The sequence below is a fragment of the Cygnus olor genome, chromosome 14 (genome assembly GCF_009769625.2).
Source record: "Cygnus olor isolate bCygOlo1 chromosome 14, bCygOlo1.pri.v2, whole genome shotgun sequence".
Taxonomy (NCBI): Eukaryota; Metazoa; Chordata; class Aves; order Anseriformes; family Anatidae; genus Cygnus; species Cygnus olor.
This window is the reverse complement of record NC_049182.1, coordinates 5,351,766-5,372,593: the sequence shown is the minus strand read 5'-3', so window position 1 is coordinate 5,372,593 and position 20,828 is coordinate 5,351,766. Positions and strand designations below refer to the sequence as shown.

The following is a 20,828-nucleotide window of genomic DNA, read 5'->3' as shown; positions in this document are numbered from 1 at the left end:
GGTACTACCTGTTAGTGCATGTACAAGGTAGGTTTCTGGTGAGGTACATAGGTCCAAGGATAGCTGAAAGAGAAGAGATGGTTGCAAAAAAACCCATCTGTCTTTTAAATTCTGGTGAAAGGTCCTACCATAATCATCAGATTGTGTTTTCCCTGCTGGTTTTGTGGGTGTAATCAACTCGCTTTGTACAGTAACAAGGCATTAAGCATAAAATCAATTAGTTTCATACGGTAACAAGGTATTAAGCATAAAATCAAAGTGTATGTAGCAAGTAAATAAACTAAATAGTGGAAGTATTTACTGGAGATAAGAGGGTAATTGAAAGGGTTGAATTTCTGTGGTTCCCAAAATAAAATAAATTCCAGGTGAACGCTCCCTCGTGCCCAAACTCCCGGAGGCGTGATCGCTTTCCCAGAAGCAGCTCCCAGCAGGGCTGCCCTCCCCACTTTGCTTGATTTCACCGTGCGTGATGGCGTGAGCAGTTGTCCTTAATTAACTTTTCCCAGGGATCTTGGGTGGAACCCCACCACCGACCCAATCAAAACAATATATTTTTTTCAAGCCCAGCGCAAGGACTTATTCAGTAAATCTGTTTTGTGCTGCTTAAGTGATGTGTTACAGTCCACACCTAAAAGCCATAAAGTGAGAAAAAACAGGGGCTGGGTGTCCTGGCTATCTTGAATAGCTGTGCTAATATTTATCCCAACGTTTGGAAGTGAAGTCAGTCCCTAACGAATGGTGAGAGACGCCAGAGGATTTTTAACACTGGGCTGCAGCCACGTATCGTCTGTCTGTCCGCCAGCCGTGTCACCGCAGCGAGCTAGGCCTCCTGCCACCTTGGTTTTATCCTCCAGTCATTTCCTCATACAAAAACTTTGCTTGCTCTTGACATCCCCTCTTTGCTCAGCACCATCGGGGCAGTCAGTCCAGCTCTGGAAAAAAAACGCCTTTGTTTTGCACTTTAGAGACCCTCGGCTGCCTCTTGCTTGCACCATTTTCTTTTGTGCATCATGCTGGGTTTCTTCCTGGGAAGGATATTAGCTTGCACAGTCCTCTGTGTTTCCAAGTGCGAGCCCACACATTGCACAAATTAACTTTGTATTTATAGCATGCAGGAGCATTGCAACAGAGGAGAGATACTTGGGAGGTATCTCACAGCCCTGTCGTTTACTCAAGAACATGGAAGGTAATTTAATTTCTGCAAGAAAGTGGCTAAAGAAGTCAGGGATTTTATCTGCTCCTACAAGTGTATGGGAAATATTAAAAAGCACTTGGCTGGAAGCAGCACTGGAGAATTATCTTGTTCATCGGAAACAAAAGGATTTCACTGCAGGAGGCTTTGGGAGGAGGAGCAGGGTGCTGAATGGGCACGGCTGAGCTGAAGCGGGTATTGATGGTAGCCAGCCCGGGGCTGAAATCCTCACATTGTTTCATAACTCTCTTAGAAATAGTTTTCAGCATTAAGCAGGCCTTCTGTGGCCAGCTGTGGAAGAGCAGCAGAGCTGGGGCTGGCCACTACGTTACCTGACTGGGCTGTGGCATTGGGTAGGGTGAATATTTTCATGGGGTAAGGTGAATATTTTCATGGGGTAGGCTGAATCTTTCAGCCTCCTTGCTCCTGTGCTCGGGGTCTCATCCAGGGCAGGTATCTTCATAATGGACTTCCTAAGAGGCCGAATTAGCACAGGTTTGCTTCCAATATTTCTGCCATTCGAAACAGGAAAGTCTCATGAAGTAAGCTCAATTACAAATGGTTTTGAATATATTTGCTCCAGCTCTCTTGACTTCAGGCCTTCAGCTTTCATGCCCCTTTTTGTTTTGTGTTTTTTTTTTTTTGTCTTTGCTGTTTCTCAGTAAGGCCCCTGTCTTAGCCTTTTCTTGCTTATTTTGTCATTCTTCCTCTATTCCCGTAGCAGTATTTGTGAGCCTCGTTTCAAGTTGCTCATTTTCTAGTGCTGGCAATTGTTATCCTTGTATATATATTTGGGGAGAATTTGTCTAAAAGCTGTGTGCATTCTTTGATTTTTAGACTATTTTGGGGGGCAAAATAAAAGAATCTTTAAATTTGTGCTTTCCATTCCTTTACTGCAAAAGATATGGTAGTGCCACATTTCGTGACCATCCTGTGTTACATCCATGTAATGGGTATATGGTCAAAATGTTTGCAGTGTTAAAATTCAGCTTCTCAAAGCAGACAGGGACCTACCTGTCATTATTTCATTGGGAGATAGACCCTAAGTAGGATTTATGCCTCACTTGGGGCTAGATTTATCTGAATATTTAGACATTTACCTGCCTTTGAAATCAGTGAGAGTCAGTTTTAAAAATTAGCCCATAGGATTATGTCTCCCAGACTTCAAGTGAAACTTCAGCTCCAGAACAAATAGGTTTAACATATTTTCATTTGAATAACTGAAATCGATGGGAGTTATGCAGCTGGGAGCTTTGGAAAGTCCCAGGAGTCTTTCACCTGCATCTTTCAGCACTGCACGTATCTTTGAAATTGTGGCCCTGAGGCACTCTTGAATATGTTATCCATCCTCTTTAATAGGATGTACATGATACTACTATTATATATGAGATTTTTGCTTTCGTGTCTTTGGCTGATGAGGGATGAAGATTTCCAGGTACAGAACAGCAAGTCCCTAATGAGAGGAAAGGGCAGAAATGTCACTGGTTTCTAACTGGCAGTTGGATGAAAACCTGAAAGCATGTCTAATTCAAGCTGTTAAAAAGAAAGTGATGATTGAATACTTTGAAATAATGGTGCGCCCTGTATTCAGAATCATGCTTTTTAAACTAAAAAGCGTTTTTTAGACAGGAAGGGTATCTCAGTAATATAGATTGGACTGGATTTTTAAAATTAAATAATTTATAAGCACCAATACTCATTATTTCAAATCAGTTTATTTCAATGTATAGACTTCAAATCTGGACTAACTCCAAGAAATTGCTCAAATAACAAATGCAAGTCCAGATCTATTCATCTGAGGGACTTCAGTTGTCAAAAGTTGAATTACAGCTCGTTTGAAAATTTAACATGTATGAGAGCCAACTCTGCTTTTAGGCTGTTCATTATGAACCAGTAGCTGTGACTTGTGAGGAGGAAAGTTTCTGATGAGACCTCAGAAGATTATTTTCGTTCATTATCTTGATTGCCTCACTACAGTAGAAGTTGCACATGTGACTGGGCATTCAGGAGGTCCTATAGGAAATATTCTCTCTGAACCCATACAGGTTTTATTTATTTCCACCTCGAGTTTATTCCCAGTGCCAATTAGGTGAGCATTTCTCATGATTAACAGGACTGTGCCTTGCTGTCCTGGTGTACATAGCACAGACCATCACCCAGGTTTCGGTACCACCCTTTCGGCAGAAGGTAATTACTGTTAAAAGATAGATTTTCCTTTTCTCCAAATACCAACATGAACTTTAGCCATAAAGGTTGCAGTCAGGAACTTTTGCGATGTGACAGTGCGGTTTGTATGATGGAATATGGATAATTAGGATCAGCTTTTGAATTTTGGACGCTTTCCTTAACCAAACCACTTAAAGAGTTCACCACATTTTTTGTATTGACACCGCATCTTGTGTTAAAATGAGTTAATCTGCTTAATTACTTTATGATACTTCAGTAGATTTTATTAAAGTGACCTTGGGACAGTAATTCAAACAAATACTAATCTTTTTGGTGCAAATGTAATTTACAGTGTTTGGAGAAACTTCCCAGAGCAGTGGTTTGTGGGCAAAAAATGAGGAGTTCCAAGAGCCCGAGGGAGGAACTGAGAAAAATAAATTAGTTGTGAAGTCAGAAAACAAAGTCTATGACCTTTCTAAAACCCATGTAACAGTCAAAGATGAGATAGAGACCTGTAACACGACGCTACCAAGTGTCTTGCCAACACATCTGCTCAGGGGAATGTTTTTCATTTTGATCAGAAGCAGCTAGCTTGGACTTGGTAACATCTACTGACTGTCACCCCCGTGAAGGTAAATCAGCCCTCGGACATGGATTCACATACAAAATGCCAGATTCTTATCTCTGTTTCATAATGCACATTGCCAAGCACTGCTAAAGCTGCCCGTTGCCTATGGTTTTGAGCGGAATAGTAGCTTTCCAAATCTGAGATCACAGTTTGACCTTTAAGTTTCATGTGTGTTGTGTGCTTTCATTATTCTTTTTTCCTTGTGATGCTCAACAAAGATTTGCAGAAGAAAAAAAAAGAGTTCCTCTCTGAGGAAATGAGGAAATGCCTTGTGGGGCTAAAAAGGGAGACTGGGAGCCCTGGATTTGCCTGATGACTTTCTACGTGACCATAGTTTATCTACCGGAGGAATTGATGTAATGTTATTCCTGTGGGATTAAGACGAAGCTTTGGGAATGTTAGAAATGTGAGTTTGGGATCTTCAAAAGCATAAAGGAGGTGATGAAAATAGAAGAGGATAGTGGTGTTTGAAGTGGGAACGCAGAAAAATAAAGTGAGGGGGGGAATGCTTTTGGGAGGGGTCAGATTACAAAATTGTGTGCTCAGTATCCACCATGACATTTCTGGTTCCTAGTCCGTAATTCAAAACAGCCATTCCTTACAGAAATAGACAATCCCTGGGTGCCCACCAGGCACCAAGGCTTTGCAGCAGATAATTAAGATCCAATGAATGAACTGCAGCTCGGGCTGGGCTCGAACAATGGCCTGTCAGGAGCGCTGCCATCCCACGGGGCAGGCGCTGATGCTCTCTGGCTCCTCTGCTATCGCACGTGGTCCCCATGCTGCCCGAGGGCGACTAGCCACAGGTGATGCCCTCAGCAGTGGTTGTGCAAAGATGTTTGGGTGGCCAAAGGGCCGTCTAACTGGGCTGGGTGGATCAGCAACTTGCGGTGGCTGAAAAGCCAGATGCATAAAGTGCAGCTTGTGTCGTGCTCTCCCCAAATGGTCAGATACAGCCTCTGATGCCTGCTGGAGCTGGATCAGACTCATTTGAGGCTGAGGGTAGCCAGCGGTTGTAGCTATCAGATGCCTGTCAGGGGTGTGTGCTTGCGAAGTGGTGCTTACCCAGCCGAACAACACGATGCACGGAGCCATGGGCACGCCTTGGGCCTAATCACCCAGAGTGATTTATCGTTCAGCGGGATGGAGCTGTGTTGCGATGAAGAGGGCTGTTGTTGCACAGCATATACTAACAAACTTTGCATCTCTGGGAACTCCATCAAACCACCTAAATGAGCGTGCTGATGGCTTGCCGAAATATGCAGATTGTTGCTCTCTTATTGCACCTTGCTTTAATTAGAGATTCAGGGAACCACTGGACATCCCCTAAGTATCCTGCCAGCTGTAGCAGCAGGTAGCGCACTCTGCACCAACACTAGCAAAGCTGGAGGCTCTTTATTGCTATTTGCATTACAGCAATTTTCAAAATTCCCTGTCGGGATTGGGCCCCATTTTGCTGACTAATAAAAGCTTTGCAGTGCTTCTTTAACAAAGCATGATGCATCTCATGAATTCTTATCTTCACGTTAGTTGTTGGGGGTTATTTTGATGTATTCTGCTTGCTTACTCTGTTGGCTTCAAACTTGCTTAGGGCAGAAGAATGATAAACTAAGCAGAGAGGGAAAGAAGAAAAAATAAATCAAGTCCTTGTTTTCTTAAGTAGCACCAATCTGTGCCAGCCTGGTTTCTAAACAGAAATAGAAATGCATGTTTTGCTTTGACTGAAATATCCCACAAAAATAAACCACGATACTTAGTTGCCCCAAAATAGTTTGTGAACTACAATAGTTTTACAAAAAGTCTCTTTACGGTATTTCATCGTGCTTTGAATTCCTTGAGATTTGCCCAGCCTTCTCCATCACCTGGTATAAATGCTGAATCACTGTGGAGATCTAACAAGGTTTAATGCAAAATCTTCACTGCCTTCGGTTCAGGAGCTGGCATTTTGAGATGGTCTCTGTGCACTCTTTCTTCCTGTACAGCAAAACAACTTCAGCCTGCGGTCCTTGCTGATCTACGAGCAGGAGATCGATTCTGATTCTTCCTTTGTTGATAGAAATCAGGATGTGCTACAGAAGTACATGGTATGGAGTACTGCAAAAGTACTGTGTAATCAGTTTCACACCTGAGTGTGTTTATTATACAGACACCTGAACATACACGCCTATAGTTTGATTATTCGTGCTTGGAAACAAACACTTCAGCATCTAAAGCAGCAGTTGTGTTGGATAAGAGCCTGGACGTTTCAGATTCCACGAGATGGTCGGTCATTTCGGGCCCTGTGCAGCAGGCTGCGTTAGCTAAACTCTGCTTTCCTGTTAAATTGACAGGTGGAAATGCAGGGAGCCTGAGCTAGGGTTGGTGGAGGCCCTTCCAGTGCGTGCACTTTTCATGAATGTTTGCGAGCACAACATTCGGTCACTCGGATCTCATTCCTTTAATAACTTCCTGAAACAAATAGGTGCAATTTAGGTCATGCTGAAAAAAAAAAGAAAAGCATCTGTATCAGCATATTATCTATGTGCAGTGAGACGCTGCTGGGAAAGCTACAGTTTCGCTTAGAGAAAGGAGCAGAGGGTTCAATTCAGCCGCTGTGTGAAGAGGGCTTGGATTCATCCTTTTTAATGAAACCAAGACCCAGAGTTTTGAATTGACCCACTGTCTCGTAGAAAACCCAGTATCCCAAGAGAACCAAGCAGCTTTTTACAGTGCTTGTGCTTTTCTGTTCATTCACAGTTTGTTTGTTAGATGTCATTTGCATGAACAGTCAAACAGTGTTTCGATTCTGTTCCGTCAACGTTTTCATGCCAAGTTTCCTTTTGGCACGCAACAGTGATACGGTTGTTCTGTTACTCAACTATTGTTAGAAGAGGCTTAGGTTAAATTCGGGAAGTTAATGAGAGAATGGTGTGCAGCAACTTGGATTATGCGTTATGAACTAATTAAATACCTATTTACATGCTGTGCTTGCTGTCTTCTGTAGCGGAGTTTTTGTGCAGGACTCATTTCACATATAGATAATTTATGGCATATTTAAGCCTCGTAGCACTGATGCGTATGCTCTGTTCCCAGTACACAAAGAGCGAGGCAAATTAATATCCCTCCCTCCCTGGACAACAGGCAAGGGGCTTTTTCCTGGTCTTGTAAAGCTTGTAAACCTGTTCACATCTTACCTCTGTATAATCTGTATTCAGTAATGGTCCTCAAAAAATCTTTTAGATACAGAAACATAAAGTTAGTCCTGTAAAATCTTATTTACACATGCAAATACACGATTTCATTTCCAGAGCTATTGTTTACAAAGCAGATCAGCTGCTGCTCACTGCAATGAAAATAGCAGCCCTGAAGCCACTCATAACCCTGGGCTTTTCATCCACCCATCTTCCAGCCAAAGATCTGCTCATGCACCCGTAAGGAGCCCGGGTGCTCAGACGTCATGCTGCCATTCCCTGGGTCCCCGGGCAGATGCCCTGCAGGGCGTGAGTCTGCTCCAGGAGCCGCTGGCCAGCCGTGCTGCCTCGTAACCAGCGGTGCGGGACGCTCAGGACTTGAAAACCCAGACTCTTACCAGGGATAAGATTAGGCTCTTATATCCAAAAATACTGATAAAATGAATGAAAATTCACTTTAAAATATCAATGAGGATTGCTGAGTAAAACCTACACTGATGTATTTAGTTTTAATTATTTTTGCAGAGATAAAAGTTGGGCTGTTAGAGCTAGGGCTGATGGAAGAAACAGGGCATTTTTTATTACTGTTTCTAATGAAAAGTATTCTGAATGTTACTTATTAGCTTGTAGTAAGGAATCTGTTTTGTAGGAATAAAAGAAATTTGTGTCCAGCCAGTAAAGTAGTCCAGTTTGGTGCAATCATTACCAAGGGGAAGGTGTTTGTGGAAAGACGCTTGCCCTGCAGGGAATTTCATCTGCCTCTTCGAATTTGTGAAGCTAAACTCCTGCCATTTGGCTGAGCACGTTGGTGAAAATGAGCAGTCTGGTCTCATGCATCCATTCATCACAGAATATCTAAATCAGCCTCTTTAGCAGTTAATATTTGCCTAGCTTGCTTGTAACGGTGTTTCCTAAGTCATCTTTATACATCCACATTTCATTCTCCACTGTAAATATTTACCATTCTCTTTTCAGTGTTTGTAGGCTGATTTGCCTGTGTGCATGTTCAGTTATGTAGCTCTAGCATAAAACAGAAGACAGGTTTTTTTTATTTGCTGGGATTCTTTAGCTTTTGTTCTGCTTGCAAAGTTTAACATTGATTAGTTGTGACATCCAACAAAGGCAGCCCATGTGGCCGACCATGCTTTTGGGGGGAGGTAGATCCCCTTGTCAGAATGGAATTTGATGAGTCCCAGATGGAAGAGTTACGGGGGGCAGCTGAGCCGATCCAGCAAATCACTCTCGGGAGAGAGGCAGCTCCAGGGCCTGGCCCTCTGCTCACTCGCCCCTTTCCCATGCGTGGTGTCACCCAGCAGAGAGCTCTTCTAGATTTCTGTGCCCTGGGCTCAGGTGCACGCAGGTGGGACAGGGCAGGGAGAAGGAAGGAGCTAAGACTCTTCCTTTGGCACCAGGAGCCGGTAGATCACAGGGACGGAGGTACACCAGGCTATGCAGATGTGGAAATCTGCTTAGGTTGGCACTTAAATAGCTGTTATCATGAAGTATTTGATGATGTTGTGTTGGTTTTAAATGATTTCTTGAATTATGGCCTGTTCAGAAGCTGCAATGGAGTCTAGAAAAAAAATCCCCTCTCACATCAGTGGAATTTTTCCCTTTCTGTATGTGATCACAAGTGATCTTTGTCTCAATGACAGCGCATAAAAGGTGCTGCTTTATCATTGCTTTCAGAGCTACTTGCTGCCAGCACCATGGTTGAAGCTCTGACCACTCTCTTGCAGGTTAACGAAATTTACCACGACGAATCCCTGGGTGCTCACATTAACGTTGTCCTAGTGAGGATAATCCTACTGAGCTACGGCAAGGTAAGTAAGGGTTATGTTAGATGGAGGAGGTCAAGGTCTCTGAACTTCATTCTTTTATGAGTGGTGTAGTTACTCGTGACATGTATCAGGTTTGTACTTTAGTTTATACACTGTCTTTACAGTCTACAAATATAAAGAACATTTATGTTTATATGTATTTGTCTAGCATTTGAACTTCACGCTGGGAAAATGATTATGATTTCTTCTGGGTTTTCCCTGTGTCATTTTAAGTTGCCACTTAGCTCTGCAAGCCTGTCTTTTCAGACTTGTTTGGAATCCATGAAACATAGTGAGCATTCTGTTTCCTAAGAAAAATGCAAAGTTTCGTGGTAGAACAGTACATAACTAACAGCGAACACATGCAAGATCAGTTCTGCAGGATGCTGAGGGCTACGACCTCATTCCAAGAACTCATTTCAGCTTGTGCTTAACATTAGTGGGACTACACATGCTTAAAGTTAAGTGCAAGCTCAGTGGGATAGGGGCCAGAAGGCAAGAGCTTTGCAGATCAAATCTGTAATTAAGAGCTCCAAGTGTTCTCTTGTCTCTTCTAAGGGAGGAGTTACTCCATGGGCAAAATTTGCATAAAGAGGAAAGAAATGCTACATGGTTTTCAAAAATATTAAACTGCTCTGTTCATATGATCTATATTGGCTAAATCAACATCAAATTCTACAGAAACTGGACAATGGAGTTTCAAGTATGTCGATAAATGTTTTATTTAAGGACAGGCAGTTTTAGTGCTCTTTAGTAGAGCAGCATGTCCAGCTGCTCAAAGGAAAGTGTTGTAATCTAATGTCCCTTTCTATGACTGGAGTTGCTGGTATTTGTTGCATGCTCGTGCAATAAACTTGAGGTCCGGAAGACTCCTTGTATGTTCATGCAAGTTGCTGAAATGCTGTTTGGAAAGAGCCAACTCAGTGCCAGTGGTGAGGCTCCTCTGACAGTCACCAGTTTGTCGTGCTTGACGCCAGCTAAAAATTTTTCTCCTTTGGAGCAGGAGCTCCAAGTTCCAGCCTGGACTGGGAACCTGGTGTTGGGATAAGTTGTTCTGTCTGAGCTTCCTCATCTGAGAACTAAACATAACAATCCATCTCTGCTCTTCCTGCAGAGATACAACGATGTAGCTAAGTCTTTTGGCTAAGCTCAATCAGCTGCATGTCCTAAAATAAAAGGTAAAAGAGGTCACATTTTCTGTTTTGTGATCCAAAGTTTATGGTCTGTCTAGTGACATTAAATGATGAAATAAATTAAATAGTCTTGTGATTGCTGTAATGACAGCAATTTGAGGGATTGCAGATTAACTAATAATTCTCAAAAATATCTCATATTGCAATAGTGGAAGGACCACACGGGCTAGTCACTCCTTTGCTGTCCTTATTTCATAAATATTTCATAGTTGTGCATGTCCATCTTTAGCTCAACAAATCTGCACTGGTAGTAGTGTGAACTCGGACAACTTCTGCCACTTTTTCTGATGGAAGACAATAGGTACAATAGACCTCACTTCACCTTGAGAACCTTTATTGTCTTGTGCAGAGTAAAGCATTGTCAATTAATAATTTGAAAGTTACCAATCTCACATTAATCTTCTTCAGAGAGGAGAGCAGGGTGGAGCACAGACAACTTCTTGGAGGATATTTGGTCACATTACTAAATAGCAGTTACAGGTTGCTCTGTCTAATCTGCTTGTGGGTGGTCTACTTATGGATTCTAGGTCCATAATCCACAGCGGACAGTCTTTTAGTTCCAGAGTTATCCTGCTGGCTTCAGCAGGACACAGTATGAAGTATTCTAGTGTCACAAGCTAGCACTAAATAACCACGAAGAGAATTTCTCTTGCATTTCCATATCTGATTCGTATTTAGTCTAAAGGCAATTCATGGCTTTCTGAAAAAAAAAAAAAGTAAAATGAATGTAATAGGTATCATTTCAGAGCTCCTTTGCCTGATGTCCAAGCTGTATAAGAATAAAGCTTTTGTATGTTCATATTTCAAAGTTCCTCATTAGAGGACTAGTAACCAAGAGTAGAATACAAGGACATTTCTCTTTGGAGGGCTGAGATTATTTAGCAGTGGAAAGGCAGAGGGAAAAGATGTATAGTTCTTATCTTCTGAACCTTTTCTAAAGAATTAGAATAAAACCTTCAATATTTTATTGTCCTGCTAAAACACACCAGCACTATCATTTTTCAGGATTGTATATTCTATGTACATAGTAAAAGGAATGGTAAATGTACAAGTTAAGGCAATGCATGCATAAAGCAGCCTCTTTGGCTTCACAATATGGAAATATCATCCCAGTCCTGTTAGAGTAAGCATTTATTTTCAAAGCTTGTTGCTGATATCTTCAGATTCACTTGCTTTATTGTAGGTAATTTATACATATTATCAAGGGTGCCATTTAAATAATCATAATAATTACATTAGGTTCTGTAGCTGATGAAGTATGTACCCTCACCATCAGGTTTCTGACAGCACTCTGAGCTATTGCCAATTCTCAACCCCTAAGCAGCCTTTTACTATATTGTGTGTGCTTTTTTTTTTTTAAGAGGATTATATTATTTTATACAATATGTCATCTTTTGATAAGAATAATATGGACAATACTTGAGTTGCATAGCAACCAGCTTTTCAGTGATTCTTGCTTGAAGGTACTCCATTCCTTGAAACATACTTTTTAATATCTTCAAGCAAACAGCCATACATTCAGAAAATTCACTAATTTCATTAATTGTATTAATTGCCTTGATAAGTTGAAAAAAAGGATGTTCCCTGGTGATGATGTTGAAGTTACTCCATGGGCAGGTTCACAAGATCTGACACCGTTTCACTGAAGTAATGCTTGGTGCAGGTTATCACCTCTGGACTTAGGCTGAGGCTGTGGCAGGTGGAGACCATTAGCACAGAGCAACGTGCAAAGGCTTTGGGGCAGGTTTCACATCCTGTCCCATCCTTTGCAGGATGCAAAGCCTGCCCCATATCTGTGCTATATTTGGGAGTTACTGTGCATTTTTCTGTGTTTTCTTTACATTGACTTTTTGATGTGATGTGATGCTGCAAATTGAAGAAAAATGAATGAAAATGTGCAAATGCAAAATGAAAAAAAGTGTATTTTTCTTCAAATGGAAGAAGAAGAGCTTGCTTGTTTCTGCCTTCTTGACTTCAGTAGTTACAGATTTTGGAAAATGCAGAATCATTTGAGAAGACTATTATTCAATGATTAAGCAAATTATTCCATTTAGATGTACTTTTGTTATAAGAGCTCTGTCATCCAGCAAACTCTAGAACACTCAGGGAAATAGCCAAAGCAACCACTATCACCAAGTGCAGAGGAGGTGGCAAGAGATGAGCTGAAAATGGATTTAAAAACCCTGACTGGATATCATAAAATTTGTTTGGAAACATTTAAACCCTAAGCACTGCATAAAATCCTCTCATCGCCTCTTTGAGGTGGATGAATAAAGATTATTATTTCCATTTTACAGCTAAAAAAACAAAGATGCTAAGTGTTATTTTCCAAGGCCACACGGAAGGTCACTGGCAGGCTGGGGATAAGACCTCATAAATTCCTGGCTCCAGCCCCACGCTCTGTCCATCGACAATGGTGACTCTGTGTGCAGATGAACTGCCTTTACACAGCGGCAGAGAAAAGCACACGTTAGTTGTGACGGGTGTAATTAGGACAGTTATTAGTGAAAAAAAAAGTCATGAAGACTTTCACAGGAACTGCATGGATTTCACTAAATGAGCCACCTGAGGATTTATGAGAGTTATTTCTTGGGAAATGTGAACGTGGCCATGCAGGACACCTCTAAACTCTTCTCTGGAGCAACACGCATAGCTCCAGGCACTCATGTTCAGACTGGCACGGGTTGGGATAGGCTGTGGGATGCCATGTCTGCTCTGTGCTCAGCTAGGATGGAAACCAGTTAGCTACAGACCAGTGTTGGCCCCAGAATAAATGGTTGTCCTCTGGCCGTGTATCAACTTGGTCAAACTGAAAAAGGAACCGGACCACCAGGGCAGAGAACCTTTCAAAAAGGTTAGGGGAGAGAAAGAAAAAAGAGTTTTAAAATGGCAATTTGGGAAAAAGGTAATATGAGATGGTTGTCTGCAATCTCACAGGACAGGTCTGTTCAGCTGAGAAGGGTTTGAGTTATTCACACAGCTCCCGCTGCCTTCATTTGAGACAAGGGTTTACCTTCGATCTTTTCACAAAATGGTGTTCTTCATCTCTGCCATCTGACCTTTTCGTGTCTAAGCTTGATGCAAGTGGGCAAGATGTTCTTGGCTCAGCCAGTCTGGAAAGCAGCAGTTCGGTCTGAGCCAGGTTTTTCTCTCTGTTTCCCAGAAGGTGGCACAGGTGATACAGCTGAGATGGAAGGACAAACCAGGTCTCTCCCTTAAATCGGGTGTTTGACCTCCCCATTTTTCAGTTGACCAAGGCTGGAAGGAAAGGCTCAGTGCTCCCCTCATCTCTGCTTCTCTTGAGAAGAGGTGAGGGCTCAGTCTGAGAGCACCTGTGCCTGGCAAGGCAAGGGGTTTGCTAGCTGGAGTCACAAAATAGCTGAGCCTGGAAGCAACCTCAGGGCTTAGTCTAGTCCAACCCCACCCAAAGCAGGGTCGCCCAGAGCAGGTGGCTCATGACTTTGTCCAGTTGGGTTTTGAATATCTCCGAAAACAGACTCTAGAACCTCTGCCAATGTTTGGCCACTCTTACAGTAAATAATTTTTTTTCTTGCATTTATATGGAATTTGTTGTATTTCAATTTGTGCCCATTTCCTCGTCTTTTTTCTGGATACAACCAAGAAGAGCCTGGCTCAGTCTTCTTTATTCCCCTCCCATCAACTATTTATACACATTGATGAGATTCCCCTGAGCCTTCTCTTTTCTATCCTGTGCTTGTGTTAGAAGCTCACTAATGAGAAATGTTGAGTATCGTAGTTTTTCATGGACATTAGTAGGTGCTTAGATCCTTAGAAAGAGCCTGCAAAACTGATGCCCGTTTCCTGGTTGAGAATGGTAACTCATTTCTGTGTGTTTTCTTGATTATGAACACTAACTGATTTTGCACAGTCTTAGCTGCAAGGCCAGAACCTACAAGTTATTTACCATTTTGGCTGCTGTTCATATTTTTGCACTGTTACTGTATGGCTAGATTAATATGGGGATAAAGATGAGAGAGGATATTGCCCTTCTTATTTTTATCTGTGTGAACTGATGAATTGCCTTACTTAGATACTATACTCACCACTTATAATTTCCCAGTGTGTTTTGTTGGGACCTTGAAGAATGTAGAGCTGGCTGATAGCATAAACAGTACTTTGTATTCCTGATCTGCTTACATTTATACAGAATTAGAGACTGAAAAATGTTTACAAACTGCTGCCATAAGAAAGCTTTACAGATCCTTTGAATGCAAAATGACAGTTTGCTGAATGAGCTATATTCGTTAGTTTGGTTACCATGGACACTAGATAATTCTTTTTATTTATTTTTTGCTTGTCTTGTTCAGTGTTAGAGAAGAATATAAAAGATCTAATCCAATATACAGTGAACAACAGAAGTGCCATGTTTCACAGAGATGTTACAAATTCAAGAAGGGAAAGTCATATGTTAAATTGTCTCCCAAGAATGCTCCAACTTTTGCTACCATAGTTTGGAGTCTAGCACGTTCAGCATATTTCTGCTCCTTCTGGAGCTACTGAAGGGCAGCAGAGCCTTCTCTGTTGGCACTCTTGGAGCACCACCTAATGGATGAGTTAGGGAAGGTGCTTTTCCAGCAATCTCCTGACCTACCTAAAGTCCTTCTGTTCGTATTATCAAGTACCTGCTCATCACCACCGTTGCAAAGTTGTACCCAGTTAGGCCAAATGGCAGATGAATCAAACAGTTGGTTAATGAAAGCTGCCACTGTATGCATGATACCAATGTATTTTTTACATGTACTGGCAAATTGAACGTTCTTGAAAATTTTGGATAGAATATAGACTAAATTTGCAGTTTTCTCCAATGAAAATCTTATATTTGAAATTCTTAAAGAAAAATTATTTGACGTATTTCTTAGTTTCCAAGCTATTTCCAAAAGTATTTGAAGGACCTTCCAGTACAGGTTCATAAATGATGTGGTTTTCAGTCTCTCTATAACAGAGAACTGAACATCACCCCAATAACTCCCTGAAAAGCAAGACAGGTATCAAAGAAGGCTCAAAGACATCTGAATCTGTGTAGCAATGACCTCAGAATCATTTCTTATTGCCCTGCTTTGCCTCTTTGTACTCATGGTGGTTGCAACTCAGTCCTCTTCTATTTTTGTTTATTTTTTTCTGCTGCTCCACTCTAAAAAGGAAGGAAAGTAGAAGAGATGTGAAGGCAGAATCAGAAAAGAAGGAAAATGGAGGGCATGAGTAGATGTTGGGTTTCTGAGAGCAAGGATCTCAGCTAGATCTCTAGGGCATGCTGTCCTCGTAGGCCTCTGAGGTGTCTCCCCGTGTGGGAGCCGTTCTCCCAGCTGAGAGGCCTTTCCACTTCTCGGCAAACATTTCCATCTGTTTCCATCAGCAGCTCTCTGAAATGCCCGCAGATTTTTTGCTTTTCTTGTTGTGAGAAGAAAAATTTCTCTTTCCACTGGCAGTTTTCCTGCTGATCAGCTGAGTAATGCTCTCCGCAGGCCTGCTGTCCTGTTTGGAAAGCGGGCCTTCCCAGCCAGCTGCAGGACTTGCGTGTTCCTGGCAGCGGGGGCCCATTGCTGGCCAACACTAACACCTATACCTCTTCTCCACAGCCAGCCTGCTAGTCCCCAGCCTTTTGCTGTTCACAGTGTGACAGAGAGGGATTTTTGCTTTACTTTCAGTCCTTATTACTGCAGTTCATCTCTTTTCCTCTTTATCCCGTCGCTGTGTCCATTTCATAAGGGGCTGAGGTTTTCTGAGTCTGATGAAAGCTCCCCATTGACTTCCAAGAGAAAATGTTATCAAGTGTTATCTGATATCTCTACAAGAGTAAATTCTTGGACAACATCCTTCCAAAACATATTATATCTGCCCTGTCTAGTAACAAGCTGCGCCTGGTCCCATGATTTCCTAAGCACCTTTCTGGTAGGACAGCAGCATTTATCTTTAAAGGCAGGGCAGCTGAAAAAGTGAATGAAAATTCAGTATGAAGACACATCTGGCTCAGGAAATCTCTGATCCAAAGACCACTGGAGAATTGGAGGTTATGTGAGGAAAATGCCATAGTATACATGGGTCCCATAAGTATTGACCTCAGGCATCCTGGTGCCTGCTGTCAGGAGAGGACACCAGCTTACATGGATTTTTGGCTGAACTGGTGCAGTTACTTAGCACAGTGGGGATGAAGCAGATCCCAGAGTGGTGGTTCCCTGGCCATGCAATATTCACTGCTCCAGGATCACACCAATTCCAAATGAAACATGACTCAGGACAGAGCTGGGAGGTTCAACTGCAAATGGTGACACTCTGCCTAGCCACTGCCATCAGTTTCTAGTGTTGGATAAAGGGATAATGAACCCTTGTTTCAGTTGAGACTTCTGGAGCATGGGAAGATCCCAGCAATGTGCCAAGGTCACTACTAATACTGCTGGAGCCATTCTGATTTGGAAGTCCTTGACAAATTGCAGAGCATGGGAAATTAGGTGAAAATTTGCTAGGAACCAAGTGGGTTTCTCTTTTCAGGCTGCCACATTACAGTGAAGAAAGATGGATGGTATTAATGCTCAGTGGGCTCACATACTTTTTGTACAGCAGGAAGGAAGTGAGGAAGCCCTCCTCACTGTTGCAGGACCAAGGCTTGCTTTTCATATCTGTAGCACATGGACACCTGAATGAATTGATTTCCTAATGGATGCCACATTTCCTAGCTTACAGTGAGCAAGGCTCAATTTTATATGTGCAACATTTCTGATTTAAAAATTGTGTCATTGCCAAAAAAGTTGGGCATCAACTGAAACATGTTTTAAAGAATTGCATATTCTGTTTCCCCTCTTAAGCCAGAGGGTTTTGTTTTTCTTCCACTTTCCCTAGTGTGTTGGTTGGAAAAGAAAATCTCAATGCTCCACATTAGCCAGTTGGTTCTCCTTTTGTTCACTTGAAGACAAACTCTAAAATTGCAATTATGATAAATAGGCATTGAGATGCTCTTGGCCTGAACCAGTGGTTTTGCTCTCCAGAGTGGACTTCAGGATACAAAGAAAACAGTTGTCAAATCATTCCAAATGCCAACACCGTGCCCAGCCTGTGGGAGCTGCTGCGTGCACTGCAGCAGACTGGTCTTTGGCAGGCTCAGCCTTCATCAGAAGAGTGTTGCAAGCTGCTGTGTTAGTTCATGCTAGTCTTCTGCTTTTGTACTGGGGTCCATCAGCAAAGGTTGCTGCTTAGAGGCTAGGGAGGAGATGACTCATGACCAAGGAAAACTATAAACTGGTGGTTATTTGGAAATTACTGCCTTTTTCATATTCTATGCTTGTTTGCTATCATGCAGAGATTTCTTTGTAAATATTGAGATACCCTTAAACAAAGCACATGTTGATAATTTGTGTTTTTTGTTTGCATTCTGATCAGTCTTATAAAATGGAATTACTTTCATTTGGTAGAAGGTGTAGAAGGAGGTCGTTATGAGACAAAGATTTACCATTCACAAAGTAAATGTTTTTTGTGTTATACACATGACTTTAAATTTTTCAACTTCATGCTACAAATGTTCTTTGCTTTTTAAATCTCATGGTGAGATTTCTCACCAGGCTTCGTGGTGGGACCGATTTCTCTTCTGAAGCTTTGGAGAAAAGAGATCGAGGTGGAGATGATGTAGATAGTTACTTTTTTCTTTCTTTTAAACCAATGATGGATGTTACTAAAGACCTAAACAGTGGTCACACATTGTTTAGCTGAATAGAATTTATGCTTGAAGAGCCAGGATTTTACTTTGTATTAGTCACTCAAAGTTTGTTCCTGTCTGTTCATATACATACATGAAGATGCAATAAAGGCACCACAAATGTCCCACCATTTTAGCATGGTTATTAGTTCTATTTCTAAGGGAATTATGGCTGGAAGCAGCATGATCCAGCATGGGATTATATTACCACTTTTTCATTCCAAAGTGGTATCAGAATCCAAACTGTGCCTCTATTTCGTTTATTAATTTGTTTTTCTGAACATTTGCAGAATTGTAATATCCCATTTTTGCCAAAATCAGACCTCAGTTTGGCAGGCTTTTCTTTTATCAGTTCCAGTTGTTCTTCCACAACCCTTTGAGGATTTGCTTTTTCATGTAGTCAATACTCTGTGTACTCCATCATGCACTCAATTAGAGGAGATGTCAAATACATCTGTATTTAAACACGAACTATATTACTTCTCTCTTATTTTTGGCCCAGGCTAGGTTTTGCTCTAAATTAAGTATCTGGGAATTATAAATGCTTACAGTACAGTATAGCATCTAAATTGTAGTGGTTTGTGTTATGATCACAGTGTTGTCATGGTGATATAATTTTTGTAAATGAAAAGCCAGGGTTCACATATGTAGTTCTTAAAAATCCTGGAAGACTTGGGGTGGGTCAATTAGTCATACATTTTACAGCATCCTGCATACAATAAGCTTTTTAAAGTCTTAACAATGCACAATATTAAGTAGTGTTAGCTGGGAATTCTTAAGAAAGTAGTATTGAACAAAAAGAAGCAAATATACTAGTTGAATTTTAAAATACCTTTCTCTTTTTCATTCAAGAGAATTGTCCTTTGCACCCACCTAATGCATGTTAGCTCATTCAAGTCAGCTAAGTCATGCCAGCACAACACTGATGTAACGCGCAACTTGGAAGTAGAAGAAAGGTGTACCAGATTGGGAAGATGGGCTACATCCTGAATGATCTTCAAATACAGAATGAGTTAAGGAAAACTCATGTTAAAAGGCAGTCTTTGGGCAAGTCCATTTCTCAAAGTAACAATTCAAGTACCGCTGAAGAAACAGCCCTGACAGCCCAGTTGCATGGCAAAAGTGGCCAATAACCAGGGCTGGGTGTTTGATAGGCATTGCCCTCCCCGGGCTGGGACAGTCTCTGCTGGCCAAATGCTGGTGCACTTCCCGCAGGGTATGTGCTTGGTTGGAAACATATCCAGACTGGAGGTGATGGCGCAAGCTAGTGCCAAGATGGCATAGAAATGATAGTGCACGGTGCAAAACACAATACTGATTTGTCATTAAAATACCTTTTTTTCCCTCTCGTTATATCTTAAAGCTTATGGATATGTCACAGAAATCATATTCAATCTAACCGTGAACTTTAGCTGTTTTCTTACTCTCTTGATCCAGTAAAATTTGTTTGTGAAGCATAATTGTTTCTTTATTAAGAACAGAGATTTAATGGAAATGGAATATTTGCCCAAGTGCTGGAACAAGTTGGAAAAAAATCACCCAAGTTTAATAAATATCTATTGCTCTCTTTTCTTCTGGGCTTGTCCAGTCCATGAGTCTGATAGAGATTGGGAACCCTTCTCAAAGCCTGGAGAACGTGTGTCGCTGGGCCTACTTGCAGCAGAAACCGGACACTGGGCATGCAGAATATCACGACCATGCTATCTTTCTCACAAGGCAGGATTTTGGTCCATCTGGCATGCAAGGTAAGATCTGCATCAGGTTTTGTGTTGTAAATGGCAAGACTTATGAACAGTATTCATTTTTATCACTTTGCAAAGCTAATTGTGCAACGTTTTATCGTGTAGTTTTTGCTTAGTTTTGGTCAACGCTTTCCCCAACTGCTCTACATAGGCTCATTTTCAACTGTAACTGTTTCACTTATTCTATCCTTTCTAACTGATGAGATTATTTATTGGATCGTTTCTTTACTCTCAGTGAAGCCAAACAAATGGGATCCCTATGTAAATATCTGAAAATGCCCAAAGATTAAAGAATAGATTTTGTGTTTAAAAAGTTGTTGCAGCACGGACTGCCAAGAAATGCTGTTACCAAGAGGCCTGGAACAGCAGGGCCCAGTATTGTCCACTTTTTCCTTTCTTTCTGCCTCTTCTGGGATCAGGTTTGTTCACTGGAGGGGATAAATCTCAGTGCTTTCCCATTCCTTTTGGGTTGGCCAGATCTGCTGTCAGCACAGGGCTGGGGCTTTGCTCATGCATTCCCTGAGGGCTGCAACTGCACCGAGCTCATGAGCTGTAACACAGCAGTATGTGGTATCCTTTTCCTCTGCTGCCTTGTGTACTTGGAGAAGACAATTGCAGAATGGTCCTAGATGTGATAACAATCTTCTCAGTGAGCAAGGAATATAGTTTTAATTTGTTCAGCAGGCTGGGTTCATCTGTTTCATAGATGAGGGAGGACAATATTAGTTGTCTGTGAGCAGAGGTTACCTTTGAAAAGACCACCTCAACCATATTTGTGTCACAAGGGGGAAGACAGATTTTTCCTACAGCTTCTCACCACACGTTGCCTTTCAATACTTGTTCATTTTCTGGAACAATGTCATATCTCACAGGCTATGCTCCAGTCACTGGAATGTGTCATCCTGTTCGAAGTTGCACTCTCAACCATGAAGATGGTTTTTCATCTGCATTTGTGGTTGCTCATGAAACTGGACATGTGTGAGTAGAACTGTGGACATCCCATGTCATACCTTATAATGTTTTTGGCACTGACAGATATCTATGACATTAGAAAGGTGCACTTTATATTAAGAAATAATATTCAGGGTTAGCCCTGGCTTCAGATTTCAGTTCTCTCAAGACTTTATTTATGATCTTTAGTAAGTTTTATATTTTGGTATTTTCAAATGGAAAAAAAGAACTAATACCCAAATACCTCCCAGAGCTGCTGTG

The 20,828-nt window shown here is 41.6% G+C and overlaps 1 protein-coding gene across 4 annotated transcripts in view; it reads left to right on the top strand.

Moving 5' to 3' along the window:
• ADAMTS2 (ADAM metallopeptidase with thrombospondin type 1 motif 2) overlaps positions 1 to 20,828 on the top strand; it is a 242,893-nt gene that overhangs the window by 183,969 nt on the left and 38,096 nt on the right. For all 4 annotated transcript variants that reach the window (XM_040573311.1, XM_040573309.1, XM_040573310.1 and 1 more), the window contains 3 exons: positions 8,896 to 8,979; positions 19,463 to 19,619; positions 20,489 to 20,594. In XM_040573311.1, the coding sequence (XP_040429245.1) occupies positions 8,896 to 8,979; positions 19,463 to 19,619; positions 20,489 to 20,594 (347 nt within the window). The remainder of the gene's footprint in view (positions 1 to 8,895; positions 8,980 to 19,462; positions 19,620 to 20,488; positions 20,595 to 20,828) is intronic.